The following is a 24,083-nucleotide window of genomic DNA, read 5'->3' on the forward strand; positions in this document are numbered from 1 at the left end:
TATATTTTTGAGGTTTGTTTATATGTTTAACTGACATACCATAATCTCTAATGGCCAAAAAGATGATTAATAACTTGATAAAACAACCCTTCCCTCTCTTCCTCTGTGGCCACCTCCTGAAATAAGTAATTTCTTGGCAACAGACAATGTTTTACAGACTAGCTCATAGACCTTTTTAACTTGTTTTCTTGTATAAATAGTATATGTGTGTGTGTTTGGGCAAAGGGGTTTGCATATGCATTTTAGGCATCTATTTAGTGCAGGATGAATTTGGGAAATTCTACTTACACCTATCCCTAAAGGAGCAAACCTAGACCTATCCTAAGCTGCAAGCTAGAAGACTTTGTAGTTGCCACCCAACTAAAAGATTATAATTCAAAATAGAATTTACTGTTACCCTCCCAACACAGTACAGAAATGAACACAGTGCAGAAATATACTTGATTAATCTGACATCAAGAGTTAGATCAGTATTAAGCACAGGTGAACAAATCTTACTACTACAGTTCAATGCTTCAGCAGCATTTGACACAGTCAGCCACACTCTGCTGCTAAACAGACTAGCTGAAACAGGAATCTCAGAAATGGTATTACAGTGGTTGCAAGGCTTCCTTACAAAAAGAAGCTACAGAGTGTTAAAAGATGGAACATTCTTTGACTGGTTTCCACCTTTTGGAGTACCACAAGGCTCTTCCATCTTGCAGCCTCACCCTACCTCTCCATATTTGCGGGTTTGGCACTTGCGACTTAGATTATTTGTGGTTTTTATACTCCTCCTGGACCTCGCTACAGCTTACTTTTTAAAGCCTTCATAATTTAGGGACCCCTCCACAACTTACTTTTTAAAGCCTGGTGGTCTAGTGGTAAAGCGGGGCAGGGACAATCTTACACTCATGCTTTGTGCAGAGCTACAAACATAAATGGTTGCCATGAGTTCCCGTTAGTCTCGTGGCCTTAGGTGCCTTTGCCAATCAGGGCCTTTGTAGCCCAGTGTATCCCAGGATGCACCAGGCAGGGGCCTAAGGCCTTGATTGGCTCAGGCACCTATGACCCGTTACCTTTGGAAAGGGCCTTAGGTGCCTCATCCAAGCAAGGCCTTAGGCCTCTCCCAGTGCATCCCAGGATGCACCAGGAAGGTCCACGATTTTGGAGAGGTGAGCCTGACACAGGAGGGACTGGGCATCCTTCCTGCTCTCTCCTTCTAAATAAGTTACAGGGACAGGTTGGGGTGTGTGGGGGAAGCTGAGTGGCAGAGGCAGGAGAGAGTGGGCATCCCTCCTGCCAAGGATCTTCACAGAGAAGGGGTATATGGGGGGGGGGGGGGGAACACACCTCAATCCTTGTGGAGGGGTTTGCGATTTTCGTTGAGGTGTGTGTGTGTGTGTCAGGAATGTGGAGAGGTCCGGGTAGCCAAAGCAGGAGGGAGTGGGCATCCCTCCTGCCTCTCTTTATTTTGTTAGGGGGCATCGGGGCTGGAGTGGGCTGTCATTGGGGGTGGGGGTGGAGCACAGCACTATTTTTTTTTATGGGGACAGATGGGTCTCCACACATTCTTGTCTGTCCTTTTCTGGTGACCCCTTAGAGAAGTAATCCTTTTTTTCTATAGCTGTGAATCTCACTAGCTTCCCTCTTTGTCCTAAACTAAACTAAAACTAAATGAAATCTTAGGCTTATATACTGCATCTTCTCTATAACAGTAGAGATCGGCATGGTTTACAAGAAAATTAGAAAGGAGAACGGATACAGTATGGATTTGGAATAGTATGGAGAGGAGTGGAATTTATAACTTTGAAAATAGCCAAGTTTTCAGATGTTTTCGAAATGTTTAGAAAGAACCCAAATCGCACAGATGAATAGGAAAATCATTCCATAGCTCAGTAATTTTGAAAAGTAGAGACTTCCCTAATTTGCCAGCATAGGTAAAGACAATTTAAATTTTTGAGTAGATCTGGTAAAGTCAGATCTTACAGAATTCCAAGACAGGGGAATTAAAGGAGGAAGGATGCCATGCAAGATCTTAAATGTTAAGCAGGCACATTTAAAATAAACCCTGGAAATTAAAGGAAGCCAATGAAGTTTTTGCAGGAGCGGAGAGACGTGATCAAATTTACTTTTTGCAAAGATCAGCCTAATAGCAGTATTCTGGATCAGTTGAAGTCTCTGAAAACTTTTCTTGGTCAAGCCTAAATAGACTGAATTATAATAATCCAGCCTCGAAAGGATGATTGATTGAACAAGGACAGCAAAGTGTTGATGATGGAAACAGAATCTCACTTTCCTCAACATATGGAGACTAAAAAAACATTTTTTTACCAGAGAATTAAGATGGTCGGTGAATGAAAGTGTTGAATCTATAATGACACCCAGAACTTTACTTGAAAATTCAATCTGCAGTGAGGATCCTGAAGGCAACAGAATGGACGAAGGTATCTGCTCTAATTTTGGGCCAAGCCAAAGTAACTTTGTTTTGGACTTGTTCAGTTTCATTTGTACCGTAAGGGCCCAAGACTGAAGTTTCATTATCCATTCTATTATATTCCCAACAAAGTTAGTGAGGTTCAAGTCAATCTCAAGGAGAACAAAGATGTCGTCTGCATACGTAAATAGTGTTTTGCAGGGGGATAAGTAGAAAAGTTTAAAAGTAGTCATATAGATGTTGGGTGATAAAGGTGATCCCTGCGGAACACTGCATAAAGGCTTCCAAGAGGATGACATGGTGCCGTTCATATTAATAGTATATGAGCGAGATCGTAAGAATTTTGAAAACCAGTCTAAGACTGTGTAATCAGTACCTATCTCAGAAAGTTGGTAAATCAAAATATCATGGTGAACGACATCGAAGGCTGCCGATAGATTAAATTGCAGCAAAATTGCAAACTTATTACGTGCTTGCAATTGCTGAATCTTAGAGATTAATGAGATGAGTAGAGATTCAGTACTGAGATTAGGTCTGAACCCATGTTGACAAGATAAAAGAATGGAAAATCTCTCTAAATATGATGAAAGCTGAGCAGATATAATGGTCTCTAACATTTTGGTCAGTAGAGGAATATTCGTTATAGGTCGATAGTTAGATGGTGAGGATGGATCTGAGTCAGCTTTCTTCAATAGTGGGGACAGAACAATGTGACCCATCTCTGCAGAAAAAATTGCTGCTGATAAGGCAAAAATTAATGGGTGTAGATATAAGACCTTCTTAGATAGGACCCTAGCATTTCAAGCTGGTAGGCAGCAGTCTTGGTTAGGTAAATGTATTCAGCAAGCTATGATATCCTATTGCAGTTTTTGGAAATTAATTAAGACCAATTTGTTCGATAAATTTATTACTTAGTGAGTTTTATTATTGAAACTCTATTTTACAAATATTTGTATTTTTTACTGTACTGTATTTCACTGATTGTCCAGATCTTTTTAGTGTAAACCGCCTAGAACTTTTGGTTATGGCGGTATTAAAGATTAAAGTTGTTGTTATTATTATTAATAAGTTTGGTACTAGATGAAATGGCCTGAGTAGAAATTTTCTCATATAGATATGAAGGGAATGGATCCAGAGCACATTTGCAGGATCTTAATTTATGATACAGGTTTGCAAACTGGGCCTCAGATAACAAATTCAAAGGCTGTCCAGATTCTATCTGCTGGAACTGTGATAGGATTAGTATCACCCAGCACCAGAGAATTATAAGAAGCTAATGATGGAGCAGAGTCTCTTATAATAGCAACCTTTTCGTTAAAATTTTTTGCTAAGTCATCCGCTAATGGAGAGGAAGGGTGTATTGACGAGTCCTCTCTGTTGTCTGCACTGCTGCAAACCCTCTTGGATTTTCTCCTCACAAGCAATCAGCACTCCAGGAGAGTCTCTCAGTACAAGGAATGTGGTAGGAGATCAGGATAACCAAAAGCTTTGAATCTACTCTTCTCTCCCCTTTTATACTAGTCCCCCTCTCACCCAGGAAGGAGCCTCCAACTCCACCCACAGTGTTCTGCTATCTACAAGCACACACTCACTCTGTGACCTCCAGGAAAATCCCATATCCCTCCACTCTGCAGGAGAGGCATTTTTCCAGGGGGGTCACACAATATTAAATTGGTTTATATGTTTCTTATAAGACTGCTCTTTCACTGCTCTATGTGCTTTTTATGCTTTCCCAGAATATTCCCCGGGGATCAATTTTGTCACCACTTTAATACCTTTTGAATCCCTTAGCTACACTGATACTGGGCTGTGGCATCAGTACATATTGCTGCATTGATGATATTTTATTTTTATATGGCCTCCAGTTCTCCAGATATTCCTTTCAAGTCTGCTTATATGCTGTTGAAGCCTGGCTTAAAACTAGCTTATATAGTACTTATCTAATGAAGTGTTGTGGATCATGCGCTGCATTTTTAAACCCACTTGGTAATCTGCATTCTCTGATTGCACCAGTCCTGTGGTAAAGTCATTTAGGTACTAGGGGTTCCAATGACTCAACTTTTTTTACTCAGTAGGTCTCCAGTATCATGGGATCATGGGGTTGTTTTTTTTCATCTTATGTAAGTTGAGCTGTATCGGAAAGTATTTTGATAATGTTATACTGCATACCTCCTTCATGCCTTAATGTCTCAGTTAGACTACTGTCCTCAAATCTACACTTTCACAGTAGCAAAAAATAATAAATCATGTGTCAGTGGACAGTGCTGCCTCAGTTCAAGTGAAGAGGAGTTTCAAAAAAATGGAGGAAAAAGCCTCAGACTGGAGCCCTCCCACCACCACAATGGAGGTCCAAGGTGGTTAGACAATAACCTCACTGGCAAAAAACCTCCATTTGCACTCCATTTGCATAGGCAGGGCTGTTTGTGCATACAAAGAAGATAGTAGAGATTGTCAACTTATGTTCGAATGACCGACGGTGGACAGCGTTTCACAAATCTGCTGCCTCAGGGTGTAAAACGATCCGATCAAACTTTAAGTGGGACGCCGAAACGCATCTCCTAGGATCATTCGAAGATAAGTTGACAATCTCTACTATCTTCTTTGTATGCACAAACAGTCCTGCCTAAAGTTTTTATGTATGGGGAGTGCAAATGGAGGTTTTTTTGAGGTTATTGTCTAACCACCTTGGACCACCATTGTAGTGGTGGGAAGGCTCCAGTCTGAGGCTTTTTCCTCCATTTTTTGAAACTTCTCTTCACTTGAACTGAGGCAGCACTGTCCACTGACACATGATTTATTATTTTTCGCTACTGTGAAAATGTAGATTTGAGTATTTTTGATTTTTCACATATCCGAGTTGATTTTGCTATATAATCAATTAACTACTGGCATCTCTCAATTTAAGATTACAAACCTTACACAGCTGCTTACAAAGATGAAACCATGTTACTCTGCTATTATTTAATCTTTATTGATTACTAATTGAATATTGAATTCCATTTAAAGTTGGCTGAAGTTGGCATAATCAGTGCCATCCTGTTTACCCTTCTTGGGGATTGGAATAACAATGGCCTCCCTTAAACAATCTGACACTACACTTGACTATATTATTTAAAGATGAGCTATAAATAATAAACTATAAACCAGTAGTCTGAGACAAATTCACAGTGTGACTGATAAAGGGGGCCATTGCCTCCCTTCCAAGAGAGAGAATACGAAAAGGGATAATATCCAGCTCTATAGTAGATGACTATACAGTATACAGTGAACATTATGTTTCACCTCATCAGTGACAGTTTGAAATGATCCCAAGATTGTGTGAACAATACAGGATTGTTAAAACAATCATTCACACTTGAAAGGCTTGAAGAAATCTCTACATGTGCATGTTCCCAATGGTTTAACAAACAATGAAGACATTTTCACTTAAAAATTTTTTTAAAACCTGTAGCGGTCAAAGTATTACCACAGTTAGTCAAAGTCTTTGAGGTATAATTTGTGTTAGAAAGTCTGGAGACAATCTTGAACAAATGGTGAGGATTATTTTCCAACCTCAGCGAGTTTCTTATTTATATACTCTTTTTAATTTTGTACTTTTTAAAATCTCAGTATAATAGAATTTACTCTGTAGTTTACATTTAACTTGCATCAGATGGGTTTTTCCTCCATTTATGCTCCAAATGGCTCACTTGCATAAAAGAGACAAACCCGAATGAAACTGATTTGTTTTAAACCTTAGCCCACTTATGGTCTATAATTCTCTTAGCTATTAAAATATGACCCTGTCCCATTTTAAAATGCTCTCATTAACATAAAAAGATCTAGACAAACGAACAATTGAACGAATAGCATTTGTAATATATGGTAAGGTTGAATCCTCCTTGACTTTGGTGATCTTGGTCAAAACCAAACTTCAAACCTTATTCCCTCCCTTAATCAAAGAATATGAACAATGGAATAATGGTCTGATTAACTGACCGGAAATACGGCAACCTTCCAACAATGAGAAATAGCATTAAAAGTAAACACTAAGAACATAAGAACATAAGCAGTGCCTCCGCTGGGTCAGACCACAGGTCCATCTTGCCCAGCAGTCCGCTCCCGCGGCGGCCCGAACAGGTCACGGCCTGTCTAAGTCACCAGAAGGGGCCTCCTTGCCACCTTGGTTTCCCATTGAGTCTTATCTTCCCATCGAAGTCCTAACCCTCTGGTCTTGCACATGCACGACCTGGTTGGATTTCCATGCACATGTGTAGGAATAGATACTTGTTACTCAAACCGAAGATCTTCCATAGTAGCTAAAAAAGAATGCTGGTAACTACTTAAACCAGAGATCTCAGCAAAATTAAAATTTCCCAAAACTATCAAATTTGTTAATTGAATAACAAGTTGAGCCATAAGATCCATTAAAAGATTGACGTAAAAACTTCCAACTTTTGGAGGAATATATACTAAAAGGAATGAAATTGCCAATTTATCAGATGAAATTAGAAGACATTCTATTGGAGATACATCCATGATGGGCTTTCTATAAAACTGATCAGGAGCTTTAAAAATAAAAGCAAGACCCCCCTCCTTTTCTCAGATCTCATGAGTGGGTTTCACATGAAAAACTAGAGGGGTAAATTTGCAGGGGAGAAAGTGTCACCTTGAGAAATCCAAGTTTCAGTCAAAGTTGCACATGTTCCATTATCTAGTCATTAAGCTTGACCCTTCTTTGAGTTCACTGCCCTTGTATTCAGCAAACCCACCTTCAATTTAATTAAAAAAACAAAATAAAATAAAACAAACAGGGTAAAGAAAGTGCATCCTAACTTGATGACTTTGACAGCAACCCTTCTTCTGCCCTAAACTACTGAAATCTGTAAATCTCCTTGACACATAGTAATACATGCTTAGGTAATTATATATTAATACCAGATGCTTCCAGGTACATACAAAGTGTTAATGTTTAGGGTGTGGTTTCCTAACACAAACATAATGCAAAGAATTTCCCTTCCCAATGCAGTAACCAAATAGTAAGGAAATGGCACACTTTTTTTGTGCTTCTCATAACATGGGAGAACACATCAGACACTTGTACATATGGGTCTGCGGGAGCCATACTATACATACAAGTCTGAGCACAAAAAAAATTGTATTGACACTTGGAGTTGCATGCACATATAGATGTGTGTGTGCTGGAGTACTGTGCAAGTATGCATTAAATTTTTTTAATACTAATATTTATTAGCAGAATTGCATTCCAATACACATACAAATGTAGCGCATGCAGCTCTGGATATATTATTTTAATGGTCAGACCTGTGAGCACATGTAATTTTGAATAGTCTGACACTTTGCTCCTTTTTAATACATGCTTTTCGTGCTGCTCAGAAAAATAATTGCAGGTTTTTTAATGCTCATAGTAAAGAGAAGGAACAGCATGAAACATCTACTAAAGCTGATAGCTTGAGCAATAGAATGAACTAATCCCTCAGATCAGGTGCTAAAGACCCAGCCTTGTGCTCAGTCGTTTGGTCTTCTGTGCACTTTGCATTTGTGCTAAATAGCTAATGACCTCATTGCCATGGGATTTACCATATATACTTGAATATAAACCAAGGTAACCTTTTTAAGACCCCCCATAGGAGGGGCCTTAAGCGTCTGAGCCAGTTAGAGCCTTAGGCCTTTCCATGGCGCATCACAGGATGTACCGGGGAGAGGAAGGCCCGCCATTTTGAAGAGGCGGGTCTGCTGGCCAGAGGTAAGATTCACCCTCTGGCCGGTCTTTGTAAACAAGGTAAGGGGGCAAGGGGGTCAGCAGAGGCATGGGGGGGATCATCAGGGGTTACAACAGCGGTGGGAGGGAGTGGCCATCCGTCTTGCTGCTAGGGGGAGGGGGTTTATTGGGGAGTTTGCTTGGCGGTGGGAGGGAGTCTGCATCTCTCCTGCTGCTGGGGTTTGCTTAATGGCAGTGGTGGGAGGGAGTGGGCATCCCTCTCGTTGCTGGGTGTGTGTGTGTGTGTGTGTCAGGGGGATTACTTGGTGGTGGGAGTGGGCATCCCTCCTGTTGCTGGGAGGGAGGGTGTTGGAGAGAGTTGCTTAACAGCAGTGGTTGGAGGAAGTGGGCATCCCTCCCGCTGTCGGGGGGGGGGGGTGCTTGACAACGGTAACATTTTATGGCAGGTCTGAGCTGTTAAGCCTTATTTTCCTGCCAATGACTGAGCCAATCGGTGCTCAGGCACTGACCAAAAAGTAAGGCTAGGACAGCTCAGACCCGCCGGAATATTTTGCTCGTAATTGTGGGATAGCGAAGTTAGGGAATCACTCAGCAATAATAGAGAATCGCCTGGAGTGCTCGTTTAAATATTAATGACCTCGCTGTAATACATTTGCATGGCAGAGTCAGAGACTGCTAGGAAACTCAGAAAAGACCACAGTAAACTGTTTTTGTTTTTGTTTTTTTTAAATTCTTATTGATTTGCACCCCGTGTCTCCACAGCTTTTTTAGCAGTCTTTCGTGCGGTACCTTGTCAAAGGCTTTTTGAAAGTCAAGGTAAATGATGTCAATGGATTCCCCTTTATCCACCTGTCTGTTTACCCCCTCAAAGAAGTACAATAAGTTTGTGAGGCATGACCTACCCTTGCAGAAGCCGTGCTGGCTCGACTTTAGCTGTCCATTGTTTTCTATGTGTTCACAGATACTGTCCTTAATCAATGCTTCCATCATTTTTCCCGGGACCGAGGTCAAGCTCACCGGCCTGTAGTTCCCCGGGTCCCCCCTTGAACCCTTCTTGAAGATGGGTGTGACATTTGCAATTTTCCAATCCTCCGGGATCTCTCCAGTTTTTAAGGATAGGTTACATATTTGGCGAAGTGGCTCTGCTATTACGTTCCTTAGTTCCTTGAGTACCCTTGGGTGAATGCCGTCCGGACCTGGCGATTTGTCGCTCTTTAGTCTGTCTATCTGCCTGAGGACATCCTCTTGGCTTACCTCTAGTTGGACCAGCTTTTCATCCCGATCCCCATTTACGATGTCCTCCGGTTCCGGAATATTGGATGTGTCCTCCCTCGTGAAGACTGACGTGAAGAACTTATTTAACCTGTCTGCTATCTCTTTTTCCTCCTTTACCACTCCTTTTTTGTCTCCATCATCCAATGGCCCCACTTCTTCCCTTGCCGATTGCTTCCCCTTCACATATCTGAAGAACGATTTGAAGTTTCTTGCTTCCCCTGCCAGTCTCTCCTCATATTCTCTTTTAGCTTTTCTAACCACACGGTGACACTCCCTTTGGTGTTCTTTGTGCTCCTTTTGGTTGTCCTTTGTTTGGTCCTTTTTCCATTTTTTGAACGATGCTTTCTTGTCACTTATCGCCTTTTTCACCGCAGTTGTTATCCATGCTGGGTTTTTTGTTTGTTTTTTTTTGCACCCCTTCCTGAATCTGGGGATGTACAGGTTCTGTGCCTCTTGCACCGTGCCCTTGAGTAGGGACCAGGCTTTTTCTACAGACTCCATCTTCCTTGCGCTACCGTTGAGTTTCTTTCCCACCAATTTCCTCATGCCATCATAATTCCCTTTTTTGAAGTTGAGTGCTGTCGCTGTGGATCTTTTCACCTTTGATGGTCCAATTTCCAGCTTGCACTGGATCATGTTGTGATCGCTGTTTCCTAGGGGTTCTAGCACCGCCACCTCCTTTGCAGGTCCCCCTAGCCCATTGAGGATTAGGTCGAGAGTTGCATCCCCCCATGTTGGTTCCGTGACCAGCTGTTCCATGAAACAGTCCCTCGTGGTTTCCAGGAATTTGGTCTCCCTTGTGCAGTTTGAGTGTCCAATACTCCAGTCTATCCCAGGGTAGTTGAAGTCTCCCATCACCATCACACTTCCGCTTTTGCATATCTGTCTCAGCTCAGCCTCCATGAAGGACGCCAGGGAGCTAAACCAAGAAACACACAGAGTTTGTGAAACAATATGTCCCTTCTCTACCCCTTCCTCCAACTTTGTCAGTGATCTCTTGCCACCTCTTCTTGCTGCTGCTGTGCTACTTTTTTAGGCTCACGTAGCCCAGTGCCCATTTCTACCTCCTTTGAGATATAATAGGGAATAATAATTTTAATATTTGTTAGGAAATGGAACAGTGCTACTCTCTATTCCCCCTAAATTCAATCTCTGACCATAGCCCCTCCCAATACCAGAGGTGCTAAGAGAAAGTAAGTTTCAAAAGGAAGATTTCCATGCTTCCACAAACCCATTCCCTTTCCGCTTCCCCATCCTTCTAATGAAATACCTTACCTTATTAATTCAGAACTCAAATAGCAACATAATATATTCCTACCCAGTGATTCTTGGGCTCACTCAGTTGTGGGGAGCAATTGATAGTCAAACCATGCTCCCCTAAATCTGAAAATTATCTTTTCTTCTTGAATTTTTCCCCTTGTCTTACCCCTCCTGCCACTTCTATCCTTTTCTTCACCCCTTAGTGCTTCTTCCCTTCAACTTGATCCTCTCATCTCAGAACCCTTTTCTCAGCCTATCTATCCTATCGGCCCCCTACACTTCGAATCCCTGTCCTCATTTGTTTCTTTCTTGAGCCCATCCCTCACAGACCATGCCCCCCAGCTTGCATTCACTTCAGCTCTGTTCTCCCTTTACATTCCATATCTCTTCCTCTCACAACCCATATCTCCCAGCTCTCAGTGCCTGAACTACTCTTTGCTTCCTCATTCCTTTCCCTGAACCTCCCTCAGCACATATCCCCTTCTCTATGGTATACCAATGACAAGGAGCCTCGCTTACCTACACTGCAGCTCTTCTGTGTTCTCTGCTATTAGCCCATTGCTCTGACATTCCTTAGCCACCCAATCAGCCACAGAAGAGGCAGGACCAATAGCTTAGGAGACAACCTTCAGTCCTGATTTCACTTGCAGGCTATTGGCTGGCTAAGGAATGCCTGACCAATGGTGTCTCCTAAGCTACTGGTCCTGCTTCCTTTGCAGCTTATTGGCTAGCTAAGGAATATCTGACCAGTGAGCTATAGGGGGAGGTGGGAATAGTAGCTACAGATACACTGTCTGTCTTCCTGCGTTCACATTCAGCTTCATTGGGAAGATTTCAGCTCAAATGTTTGGGCAGTGCTGGAAAGAATATTGAGGGTGTTCTAGCACTCACAGAGTTGGTGCCTATGGCCTGCAATATAGTAGTCTAGTACACCCCAGGCTTCCTTTTCAGCAAAAAACGGGGGAAGCAGGGCTTCCAAAAGGACTTGTATGTGCTGTCTTAGTCTTGCACTTGCTTTCAGCTTGCTGGAATTCAGTAGCCTGCTTATCTCTGCTGGTGAATTGATTGGCTGAGCAAGGCAGGTGCTAAAAGTAGAACTAAGGCATTTCTTTTTTTTAAATTCTGAAGTAGCCACCACTGATTTTCCATTTTAATGATTTAAATGGAGGTGGTTTGCAGTTTTACTCATTTGGTATTATATTCAAGTTACAACAGCTGCATTTTGGTTTTGTTCTGAAATGTAGCCTGTTGCTCATGTTGCCCAACCATGAGTATCTTGGTTCTGGTAATGATCTTGCAAGAAACAAAACTCTACCGTATGAGGAACTGATCCTGTCCAGGAGCTATTTTTGGGCCATTCTTATAATTGTTTTGCAATGACTTGTTGCTTCCTCTTTCCCTTACTCTGAACAATTTTTAAGAGTTGTACACATCTTGGCTAGTGTGACACATATAATACAATGGTTTTTTGATGGAGAAAGGTGCTGTTGTGGGATGCAGACCTCAGGCTGGTGGTTTCATGAGTTGACAGCAAGTAAAGAGTGATATTGGTTTTATCTAGTGATAACTAGCTCCTGGGAAACATCCAGAACCGCAGTGCAGTTTTACTGAGAGAAGAACATGGGGTGTGATGAGATGCAGGGTATAAATGATGAATGAAGCAGTGAATGATTGAATATCCTTACATAAGTAACCTAGCTGTCTTGTTGTGATATACTGTCACGTATCCTTTCCTAATAAAATGTAAAGAAAGAATAAATAAATAAATAAAAATTGTTCTTTGGGGGATGGGAGAAAGGAGTTATGGGTTGTATACATGTGTATGTTCCCCCCCCCCCCAGAAATGGGATCAACAGACAATTTGTAGGTGATAACTCTTCAAAGCTAGTCCAATAAAATGGTTATCTTCATACTCCAAAAGCCAGGCACAATTTTTTTTTTAATACTTTTAATACCTGAGACCCGATTTCAAAAGTTATCCTGTCAAGGTAATCCAATAAAATAGTAAGGGTAATGCATTTGAAATATACTGCCTTTTGGTGTACAGCCAAAGTGGTTTATATACGTACAGGTAATTTTCCGTGTCCCTAGTGAGCTCAAAATCAAAGAAATCATTTTACTAAAATGTGCTAATGGATTTAGCATGCACTAAATGCTAAATCGTTAGTGTTCCTCAGTAAAAAAAAAAAAACCTTTTGATTTTTGTGCCTGGAACAAAGAGGGTTACATGATATGCCTAGTGTCACAAGGAGCTGCAGTGGGAAATGAGCCCAGTTCCCCTGGTTCTCGGTCTACTGTATAAGTCATTAAGCTTCTCCTCCACTCCCAACTTTCAAGGTATTGCCTACAACTTGTTTGAACCTTATTTCTGTATATGCAAGTGAAGCTTGTGTGTACGATCATAATCCTTCCCCTCTTCCATGTTCCAAGAAATTATAGTTGTCTTTATAAATAAATACCAGGGGTGCATTTGGCTGGCTTAAAGTAACAAGGAGTTAGGATGCTTCAGAACCAAGTTTGTGAGCGTGAATGAGTGTCTGTGGTGTAATTGATCAGGGTAGATTGCCCTTCAGCAATATCGCTTACTAGTTAAAAAAAACCCCCACAAAACTTGATTTTCTACAGAAACTTTTTGCTGTGAAGAAACATAAAAACAGAGAAACATGATGGCAGATAAAGGCCAAATGGCCCATCCAGTCTGCCCATCTGCAACATCCATTATCTCCTCCTCTCCCTGAGTGATCCCATGTGCCTATCTCACACCTTCTTGAATTCAGACACGGTCTTTGTCTCCACCACTTCTGCCAGGAAACTATTCCATGCATCTTTTTTTTTCTGTAAAAAAGTATTTCCTTATATTACTCCTGAGCCTGTCACCTCTTAACTTTATCCTATGCCTTCTTTTATTCTGGAGCTTCCTTTCAAATGAAAGAGACTCGCCTCATGTACATTTATGCCACATATGATAGAAATGTTTAAATGCATATGATAGAGATATTTAAATACCTTTCTCCCTTCTTTCACCTTTCCTCCAAAGTATACATTTTGAGATCTTTAAGTCTGTCACCATATTCCTTATGACAAAGACCATTGACTATTTTAGTAGCCTTCTGGACAGACTCTATCCTATTTATGTCTTTTTGAAGGTGCGGTTATACAATATTCTAAATGAGGTCTCACTAGAGTTATACAGAGGCATTAGTATCTCCTTTTTTCCTTCTGGCCATACCTCTCTCTATGCACCCTTGTATCCTTCTAACTTTCACCTCAGCCTTTTCAATCTGTTTGGCCACCTTAATATCATACAATATCAAAAATCACCACCGTAGATATTCAGATTCAAGCTTGTTTTTAAACCTCAGCGGTGCAGTTGTGTGTCAAATTTCTTACACAGATCCAATAGCACCAGAATCTTCATCGGTCTGTCTTTAGTCTTTATATCTTATATTTAATGTTATTAATTTATATTTATATTCAAATACTCATCTCTTTAGAGAAGCATAGCAGGGGCTCTTCGTCCGACATAGACTATGCTTCGCCCATAGGGCTTTATCAAGATATTTTCCCTATCGATGAACGTTCAACAAAACTTTTTATGACTTCCTATAAGAACATATACTTAAATTCTATAAGGTTAGTCGTATTTAGTATACTTTAATGCCATTTAGAATATAATTTACTTGAAATTACCTAAGTTATGCCATTTCCATGAATGCCATCCTGTCAGTTTTCACAGCCAACATGGCCGTGGCTTTTTTTAATTTTAAGAGTTTTACGTCATGACCTCATCAGTATGTATCCAGTCAGGTCAGAAGAGATGGCGAGGAGCTAGTTGGTTACATTTTTTTAAATTAATGTCATCCATTCCACCTCAGCATTCGTACCCCATGGTTTAACTGTATTTAACAGGAAAATCCATTTTTGCTCTTACCCCTGCCCCGTGAAGATTGTCGGCAGGAGGGATGCCCACTTCCTACTGCCTTGGCCATCCAGATCCCCCACCTTTATTTTACAGAGTGGCAGGGGGGATGCCATGTCCTGCTGCCAAGTTGTTCCCTGCGGAACCGAGCCCCTGTCCTTAAAATAAATAAATAAATAAGCAAGAGGGATGCCCACTCCCTCCTGCTTTTGGTCACCTGTTCCCCTTGCTCCTCCCACACCTTTGTATCTTATAGGAAGGAAACAGCAAGAGGGATGCCCAGACCCTCCTGCCGGCAGGCCTGCCTCTTCAAAATGACTGGCCTTGGGATGCACAGGGAGGGACTTAAGGCCTTGATTGGCTCAAATGCCTAAGGCCCCTCCCAGGGGAGGAGCTTAGGAATTTGAGCCAGTAAGGGCCTTAGTCTCTTCTATGTGTATGCCACGATGCATTGGGCAGGGGGTATAAGGCCCTGGATTGGCCCCTAAGGCTCTTCCCAGGGAGCATCTGAGACAATCATGGCCTTAGGCCCCTCCTCATGCATCCTAGGATGCATAGAGATGGGGAAGGCCTACCATTATGAAGAGGCAGACCTTCCGGCAGGAGGGACTGGGCTTTCTTCCTGCTGTTTTTTTCATGTATGGTATGGGGGCTGGTCGGGCGGCAAGGGGGAGCAGGTGGCTGAAGCAGAAGGGAGTGGGTATTCCTCCTGCTGATTTTTATTAAAGTATATGGTAGCGGGGGTAGGGTAGGGGGCCATGGCATCAGGGGATCGTTTCCGCAGGGGACCATCTTGCAGCAGGATGGAGTAGGCATCCTCCTGCCACTTTGCAATTTAAAGGTGGGGGATCTGGGTGGCTAAAGCAGGATGGAGTGGCTTTCACTCCTGCTGGTGATCTTCACGGGAAATGGGGGGTTGAGAATTTGGGGGAAACTAGGTGGCTGTGATTCTCATGGGGGGGGGGTTGGGTCACTGCGATTGTCACGGTGGTGGGTCGGGAGTGTATGTGTATGGGGGGGGGTTGGGTTTCTGAGGCAGCATGGAGTGGGCATTTCTACTGCCTTTTTTTTTTTTTTTTCCGTGGTAATATTGCTAACCAGTTGGTAATTTTGGATCATTAGTAGCTGTCACTAGATTTTGTGCATGCCTTAGTGATGTTAGAGCATCAATTGGAGTGCTCGTTTTAATATTAATGATTCATTTTAATACTAATGAGATCATTTGCATGACAGAGGCTGCAATGAATGCATAGAAAAGCCTGTGTTGAGCCATTGTGTACATTGGTCGGTAAAATAAGGTTGGCCATACTGGTTTAACGACGATCGTTAAAAGTACGGTGAGTGTAGTGTATCTGGGCCTTTGTTCACTGTAGTTGCAGTAGAGAGTGATTCCAGTGGATGCCTAAAGGAGCAGGAGTTAACAGTTGATGCTTGGTATGTTAAGCCCACTGGGGCAGATAGGGAAATTCTTGAGTACCTGATTATAATCTGCTTAGATAACCTTGATAGGCGGTTTATAAATACCTGATAAAATACAAAAAAAAAAAAATGTGATTCATTAAAAGTTCCTTGTTTAAATTTATTATTGCTTTTTTTTTTTGTGCAGGCAGAAATTGTCAAGAGGCTTAATGCTATCTGTGCTCAAGTCATTCCTTTCCTGTCTCAAGAGGTAAGAGGGCAGTGGCTACGAGCCACTTAAAATGATATGTGCAAATCAGAGGGCTTCATGAGCGATGCTGTTTGCTGCTGCGAGTCAGTTTGATAGCAGTTTTTGTAGGTTTTATTTATTTTTTCTCTTGGTGCCCTTCTCACTCCTAGTTTTGACACCTTATTAAAATGCGACAGAATATAATTTAGACATACTTAAGTAGTGGGGAAATGTTCTCTGAGCAAGCCAAATGCACTTGTTAAAAATGTTTTTCCCGTCATGTACAGTGTGGTGTTGCTCTGAATTATTACTGTTTGTCAAAATGGCACATAATAGGTTGGACTGAAAAATTGCCAGACAGGCAAAAAAGTTGTTCTGCACGTTTGAATATTAATTTTTTTGTTGTTGAAAGTTGGCAGTAGTTTGTTTTTGATAAAACAGGAAACAGAAACGGTCCCCTCTGCACAAATCCAAGGAATCCAAACAAAAGAAGCAGAGTGAGCCTAGTCTTCAAACAAGCCACACTTTAATAGCAAGCAGTGTTGTATATAGAAAACATACATGGGACTCGACATGGACCATGTTTTGGCAATTATGCCTGCATCAAGAATCCTAAAACATACATATTAAAAATAACAATACATAAACTAAAAACATGATGTGATATTAAAATGTAATGACTAAATAAATAAATAAATAAATGTACAAATACCCAGGTGTGAGTCAATTGAGATAACTCAGTCCATGGATATCGTGGCAAACCATACACTATACTAAAAAGGAATGATAATCAAACTATAAAACAACTCTAATAATGTTATCGTATACATCCGCCTAGAACTGCAAGGTACAGGCGGAATAGAAGTCACTAATGTAATGTAATTTAATAATAACAAACTTGAAATATGTTTAAAAGGAATAGCAAATAATAACAATGAGAACATATAAAGACTTTAAAAACATGTATAAGAATAAAATGATGTTTCTATTGAAACTCTACAATGACAATCATTTTAAGTGAGAACAAACACCTACCGTATTTTCACGCAAATAACACGCACCCGTATAAAACGCGCACACGTGTATAGCGCGCAGAAATCACGATGATAAGCACAAAAACTTTGGTATAACGCGCTCACGATTATACCGCGCATGCTGCCCGACTCTCCGTTCACCCCCCTGACTTCCGTGCACTGCCCCGCCTCTCCGTGCGCTGTCCCGACTCTCCGTTCACCCCCCCTGACTTCCGTGCACTGCCCCGCCTCTCCGTGCGCTGTCCCGACTCTCCGTTCACCCCCCCCTGACTTCCATGCACTGCCCTGACTTTCCGTGCGCTGTCCCGACTCTCCGTTCACCCCCCCTGACTTCCGTGCACTGCCCTGACTTTCCGTGCGCTGTCCCGACTCTCCGTTCACCCCCCCTGACTTCCGTGCACTGCCCTGACTTTCCGTGCGCTGTCCCGACTCTCCGTTCACCCCCCTGACTTCCGTGCACTGCCCCGCCTCTCCGTGCGCTGTCCCGACTCTCCGTTCACCCCCCCCCGACGTCCGATTCATCCCCCCCCCGGCAGGACCATTCGCACCCCCACCCCGAAGGACCGCCGACTCCCCGACAATATCGGGCCAGGAGGGAGCCCAAACCCTCCTGGCCACGGCGACCCCCTACCCCCACCCCGCACTACATTACGGGCAGGAGGGATCCCAGGCCCTCCTGCCCTCGACGCAAACCCCCCTCCCCGCCAACGACCGCCCCCCCCAAGAACCTCCGACCGCTCCCCCAGCCGACCCGCGACCCCCACGACCCCCCCCACCCCCCTTCCCCGTACCTTTGGTAGTTGGGCCAGAAGGGAGCCCAAACCCTCCTGGCCACGGCGACCCCCTAACCCCACCCCGCACTACATTACGGGCAGGAGGGATCCCAGGCCCTCCTGCCCTCGACGCAAACCCCCCTCCCCCCCAACGACCGCCCCCCCAAGAACCTCCGACCGCTCCCCCAGCCGACCCGCGACCCCCCTGGCGACCCCCACGACCCCCCCACCCCCCTTCCCCGTACCTTTGGAAGTTGGCCGGACAGACGGGAGCCAAACCCGCCTGTCCGGCAGGCAGCCAACGAAGGAATGAGGCCGGATTGGCCCATCCGTCCTAAAGCTCCGCCTACTGGTGGGGCCTAAGGCGCGTGGGCCAATCAGAATAGGCCCTGGAGCCTTAGGTCCCACCTGGGGGCGCGGCCTGAGGCACATGGGCCCAACCCGACCATGTGCCTCAGGCCGCGCCCCCAGGTGGGACCTAAGGCTCCAGGGCCTATTCTGATTGGCCCACGCGCCTTAGGCCCCACCAGTAGGCGGAGCTTTAGGACGGATGGGCCAATCCGGCCTCATTCCTTCGTTGGCTGCCTGCCGGACAGGCGGGTTTGGCTCCCGTCTGTCCGGCCAACTTCCAAAGGTACGGGGAAGGGGGGTGGGGGGGTCGTGGGGGTCGGCCAGGGGGGTCGCGGGTCGGCTGGGGGGGCGGTCGGAGGTTCTTGGGGGGGGACGGTCGTTGGGGGGGAGGGGGGTTTGCGTCGAGGGCAGGAGGGCCTGGGATCCCTCCTGCCCGTAATGTAGTGCGGGGTGGGGTTAGGGGGTCGCCGTGGCCAGGAGGGTTTGGGCTCCCTTCTGGCCCGATATTGTCGGGAAGTCGGCGGTCCTTCGGGGTGGGGGTGCGAGTGGTCCTGCCGGGGGGGGGGGGGGATGTATCGGACGTCGGGGGGTCGGCCGGGCAAGAGGGCTTGGGCTCCCTCTTGCTCCGATCGTGGATGCGGGTGCGGGTGGGAGCGCGTGCGAGTGGTCGTTCGGGGTGGGGGTGCGAGTGGTCCTGCTGGGGGGGTGAATCGGGCGTCGGGCGGGGTGGGAACTATGTTTGAAAACTTTCGTATACCGCGCTCACGCATATAACGCGCGAGGGGTATGCGCGGTAGGTAAAAACGCGTATAACGCGCGCGTTATATGCGTGAAAATACGGTAATAGGTCTTATGAAACCTTTTTATAATAAAAAATAAGAGAGTTCTTTTATAACCCCAAAATCTAGCAAGAAATCAAAAATAAGAATAAAACCACTTCAAAAGCTAAAGTGTGTTTTCCATACTGTGACAAAAAAGGGAAAAACCAAGGAAACCATGCTAAAAACATGACAAACTTTAATGGAAATATACCACTAAAGAATAGCAGAAGAAATTTTGCTGAAGGTCTTTTATAGATTCAAAAAGTACTTATATAAATCTTATGAGCATTTATAATATCAACACACTCCATATTAAATGGAAAATATTTAAGAAAAAACTTGAGAAAAAAAATAGGGCTTCACTTTGAAGTTAATGGCTGTCATGCTTCAAATTAGAAGTGCTTGTGCATTGCCGAAAAACATCCAGCCCCAGAGAAGAAAATATGGATAAATCAAAAATCACCAATAATGAAGGGTAAAAAGTACTTAAATGTCGGAAAACATAACGAGCTTCACACCAAAAGTGAAAGTATGAAAGAACCGCTAACATGGAGACAAATATAAAAGCATCAACGGACGTAGAGATGCCATGAAGTCATGGTGTTGTGACATAATCACTAGACACGTATATACCAGAAATGAATGTAAAAATCGGGGAAGGAAAAAAGATGCATATTAAAATATGCATCCTATAAGAAGAAAAAAATAAAAAAAAGAATAAAAATATATACAATTACCTAAAAAAACAAGCAAAACTGAGGCAGCCAATAATAATAATAAAAGTAAAACCAGGAATAACAAGTGAAACTAAGGTGTTATTGTGGTATAATTATAATTCACTTTTGCATGACTTTTAATAGGCCCAGACAGCCTAAATCTGCTGGCTACTATGGTATGTTATTCATATAACTTACATCTTTATCAGAATAGAGAGATTGCAAGGACCATAGAATTACGACCTTAGTTTTGAATAGGTTAGCATTTCAATAAAAGAACATATTAAGCATATCAAGTGGAGATATATCAGGAAGCAAATGTATTTAAGCAACTTGGTGTGTGGATTTTTTTGAGTGTGTTCTTGCCTTGTGTATATACTTAGGGGTGGGAAGGAATGTGCAGGCCTAAGTATGAATTTTCTTAGAATCATACTGCACCAGCAAGATCTTTGCTTACACTGTGTGTGAGCCTTTAGGTGACTGAGGGAAGAGAGGGTTTAGGTCAGGTTTCTTGTAGAGAATGACACGGGGAAAAAATCTGTCCCCGTCACCGGCCCACCATCCTCTGCACCGCCCCGTCACCACCGTTCCCTTCACCGCCCCGTCACCGTCACCGCCATCCCTTTCACCGCCCCGTCACCGCCACCGCCATCCCATTCACCGCCCCGTCACCGTCCCCGCTGCATCCATATAAGCCTTAGTACTGTAATATTTAGCTTATTCCTTTCTTATAAATCAAAGTTCCTGCTGCTGAACTAGAGAAAGAGATGTTCAGCTGGCAGGGCTTTGTTTATAAATTTTTATCAACACAACTAATATACTATTTTATCCTAAAGCAAAAAATAAATAAATAAATATAATTTTTTTTTCTACCTTTGTTGTCTGGTTTCTGCTTTCCACATCTTCTCATTGAATTCCTTCCATCCACTGTGTGTCTTCTCTCTGCGTCTTCCATTTGCTGTTACTGTGCCTCTCCCTTAACCCCCCCCAATTGGTCTAGCACCCATCTTCTTCCCTCCGCTCCCGCATAGTCTGGCATCTGTCTTCTTCCCACTCTGTCTTCCACATTTCCCTTGGGGGTCTGTTCCTCTCCACCCTCCTTCAATGTCTGTTCTATTCCTTTCCACCACCACCCTTCCCTCCCTCCTTTACCATCTGTTCCTTTCTACTACCCTTCAGCTCCTCTCGCGTGGCCTATCTACCTTCCTTCCTCTTATTTTCATGGCACGTTACAATGTAATTTGTGCAAGCCACTTGAGCCTGCAAGCTCGGTCCCTGTCCCATCCCCACAAACCATCTCGCTTCTGTGCTCCTATTTTCTCCATTTCTAATATCTCCCCTATGTATCTGTCATTGCCCCCCCTGTGTCCATATACCATCCCCATGGCATGTCCCCTTTATGTCTCTGTCCCTATGCCCCATGCACATAATTTCCCCTCTTTCTGTTACCTTCCTGTGTCCAGATTTCCTCTTCCTCTTCCATACCAGTGTGTCTCTTCTTTTCAACCCCATCTAGCTTTTTTCCCTCTTTCTTCCCCCCCCCCCCTGCTTCTAGCATCTGGCTCACCTGCCAGTCCTTCCCTTTCTTTCCTGCTGTGGGTTTTTCTTTCCGACTTCATCCCCTTGGCCCAGAATCCTTTTCCCTTTCACTCCCTCCTTCCAATTTGAGCCGGGAACACTAGCGATCGCACGGTCCCCACAGCCACTACCTGCCTGCCCAATCGATCCTAGTGTTTAGCCAGCTCTCTCCCTTCTCCTCACCTTAGTTTATAGGTTTTCTTTTTCGGCGACCTGCAAGCTTTCCCAAAGAGCCACGCACGCGCGGCTGCTCAGTGTTCAATCTTCTGCTCTGCTGCAACTTCCTGTTTCCGGTTGCATCAGAGCAGAAGATCGAAACTGAGCAGCAGCGGGTGTGCGGCTCTCTGATAGCGTGCGAGTCGCCGAAAAAGAAAATCTACAAACTAAGGTGAGGAGAAGGGAGAGAGCTGGCTAAACACTAGAATCGATTGGGCAGGCGGGTGTGAGCTGCGGGGACCGCGCGATCCTTCATGCCTCACTGCGGGGACAAGACCATTCACCGCCCCGCGGGTGGTGAATGGCCTTGTCCCCGTCGCCGCAGCGACTGCTAGTTTTCTTCCCCGTTTTCGGCGGGTGACCCGCGGCTAAAATGCGGTGGCCGCGGGTAAACCGCCACCGTGTCATTCTCTAGTTTCTTGCTCCCCCCCTTCACTTTTGGCAAAGGAACATATCTGGCTAGCATGGGGAAAAATAATTTTTGAGGGAAGGGAGGTACCGTATTTTTCGCTCTATAAGTCACACCTGATCATAAGATGCACCAACCTGTAGAGGAGGAAAAACCAAGAAAAAAAAATGTTCTGAACCAGAAGGGGAGATCAAGGTGAGAGTGTCATGGGAAGGGTGGGAGGACAGAGCAGTAAGTCTGGAGAAAAGAAAATACGGTCCCCCTCCTCTGGGAAAGAAGGCAAAGCCATGCCCTCTGCCAGCAAGTGAGTTCACCAAATGCCAACTTGAAGGGAGGACAGACTGCAAAAACCTTTGTGCAAGGATCTGCAATGGACAACACCTTTCAATTTGGAAAGTACCCCCCTCCAAAAAAAAAAAAATATCCAGGGACGTACCCCCATACCAGAGACCCTACAGGGAAGCTGTCCTTGAACAACCTCCACCATCATCACTATTACCACCACCACCGTGGACCTGCCTGTCTGTCCCTCCCACTGAAATAAACCAGTTTGGGGAGTTAAGCACTACCCACCCACACAGAGCAAGGAAATACTACAGCCAGCAGGAAGACAGACAGGCAGGGGGAATAAGGGGACAGGAGCAGCTGCAGCCCTGGAGGGGAGGACAGGAAGGCAAAATTTATGAAAGTCTTGCGGGGAGGGGAGGGCCTAAACCAATTCCTCTACTTCAGCGATCCACGATCCACTGCCCCCCAGCTTGCAACAGGAGCAACTCTTGATTTGTCCTTCCTTTCTCGGCACCCCCCATCCTACTAGCTCCAAGGTGAGCCACCCTCGATCTTTCCCACCAGTTATATTTGCAGCTCCAAAATGAGCAACTCCCGCCTGCAAAGTGAACGACCCCCAATCCTTTCTTCCTTCCTCTGCAACCCTCCTCCCAGTCCGGGCTACTAAATAAGCGACCCCTGAGCCGTCCTCCGCAACTCTTCCCCAGTCTGAGCTGCAAAGTAAGTGACCCTGTCTTTGCCTCTCTCTGCAGTGTGCAGATGAGCGACCCCCGCGAGGCTTCCTTACTGCAAACTGCTCCTGTGAGGCTTCCTTACTGCGAGCTGCTGCAAAACGGAAGGGCATGCGTGAAGCTGCATGATTGAGAGTTGCACAGATTAGATTGCAAAAAGGAGTGGGGCTTTGCAGAAGGGATATGACTGACAGCAGCCATTTGCAGGACTAGGAGTTTGTTATATTCACTCCATAAGATTCACCCTTATTTTCACCCACTTTTTGGGGTAAAAAGTACATCTTATGGAGCGTAAAATATGGTATTTTACAGTTGGTGTGATAGAAAGTCAGGAGTTGTTCAGGGCATTTCTGAGGTCCACAAACTGGCCTCATGCTAAAAGAGACAGTGCCTGAAGGTGAGCTTTGGAATCCCTTTCCCAGTTCATGCCTAGGCCCTTGTATGTCTAATACTAGCCCTCTGGAAAAGTATAATAAATTATACAGCATTCATTTATTTTGTTTTCATTAAAAGCTGTATTGTAAAATATTTTGCTTAAGGAACAACTTGCTTTGGTTTTATAGCTTTTTTTTTTTTTTCAATGACCTGTAAAAAAGTATGTATCGGTGCTAATTTGAAAACAGATTAGGGCTTTGCATACTGATCTGCAGTTTTTCTGTGCAGCTGGATATGAATTCCAAGAAGTTGTTTTTAAAGCTGCCTCCTAGGAGGAGAAGGAGTGAATGCATTTTATAGGGATGATCGGCAGACTGCATGAGCAGGGCAGATATTTGACCAGAGCGTAGAACCTAAATTTTTTTCTACAGTAATTTGAGATCAGGCATTGAAGCTACAGCCCTCCATTTTCACAAGGGTAGGGTAAGTTACCTTTATACTACATTTTCATGTAGTGAGTGGCTTGTGATGATATGGGATTCTCAATTCTG

General features: G+C 44.1%; 1 protein-coding gene across 4 annotated transcripts in view; it reads left to right on the forward strand.

Annotated features, from left to right (window-relative positions):
• TLE4 (TLE family member 4, transcriptional corepressor) overlaps nt 1-24,083 on the forward strand; it is a 410,973-nt gene that overhangs the window by 93,451 nt on the left and 293,439 nt on the right. For all 4 annotated transcript variants that reach the window (XM_033927147.1, XM_033927157.1, XM_033927165.1 and 1 more), the window contains exon 5: nt 16,199-16,261. In XM_033927147.1, the coding sequence (XP_033783038.1) occupies nt 16,199-16,261 (63 nt within the window). The remainder of the gene's footprint in view (nt 1-16,198; nt 16,262-24,083) is intronic.

Source organism: Geotrypetes seraphini, chromosome 1 (assembly GCF_902459505.1).
Source record: "Geotrypetes seraphini chromosome 1, aGeoSer1.1, whole genome shotgun sequence".
Taxonomy (NCBI): Eukaryota; Metazoa; Chordata; class Amphibia; order Gymnophiona; family Dermophiidae; genus Geotrypetes; species Geotrypetes seraphini.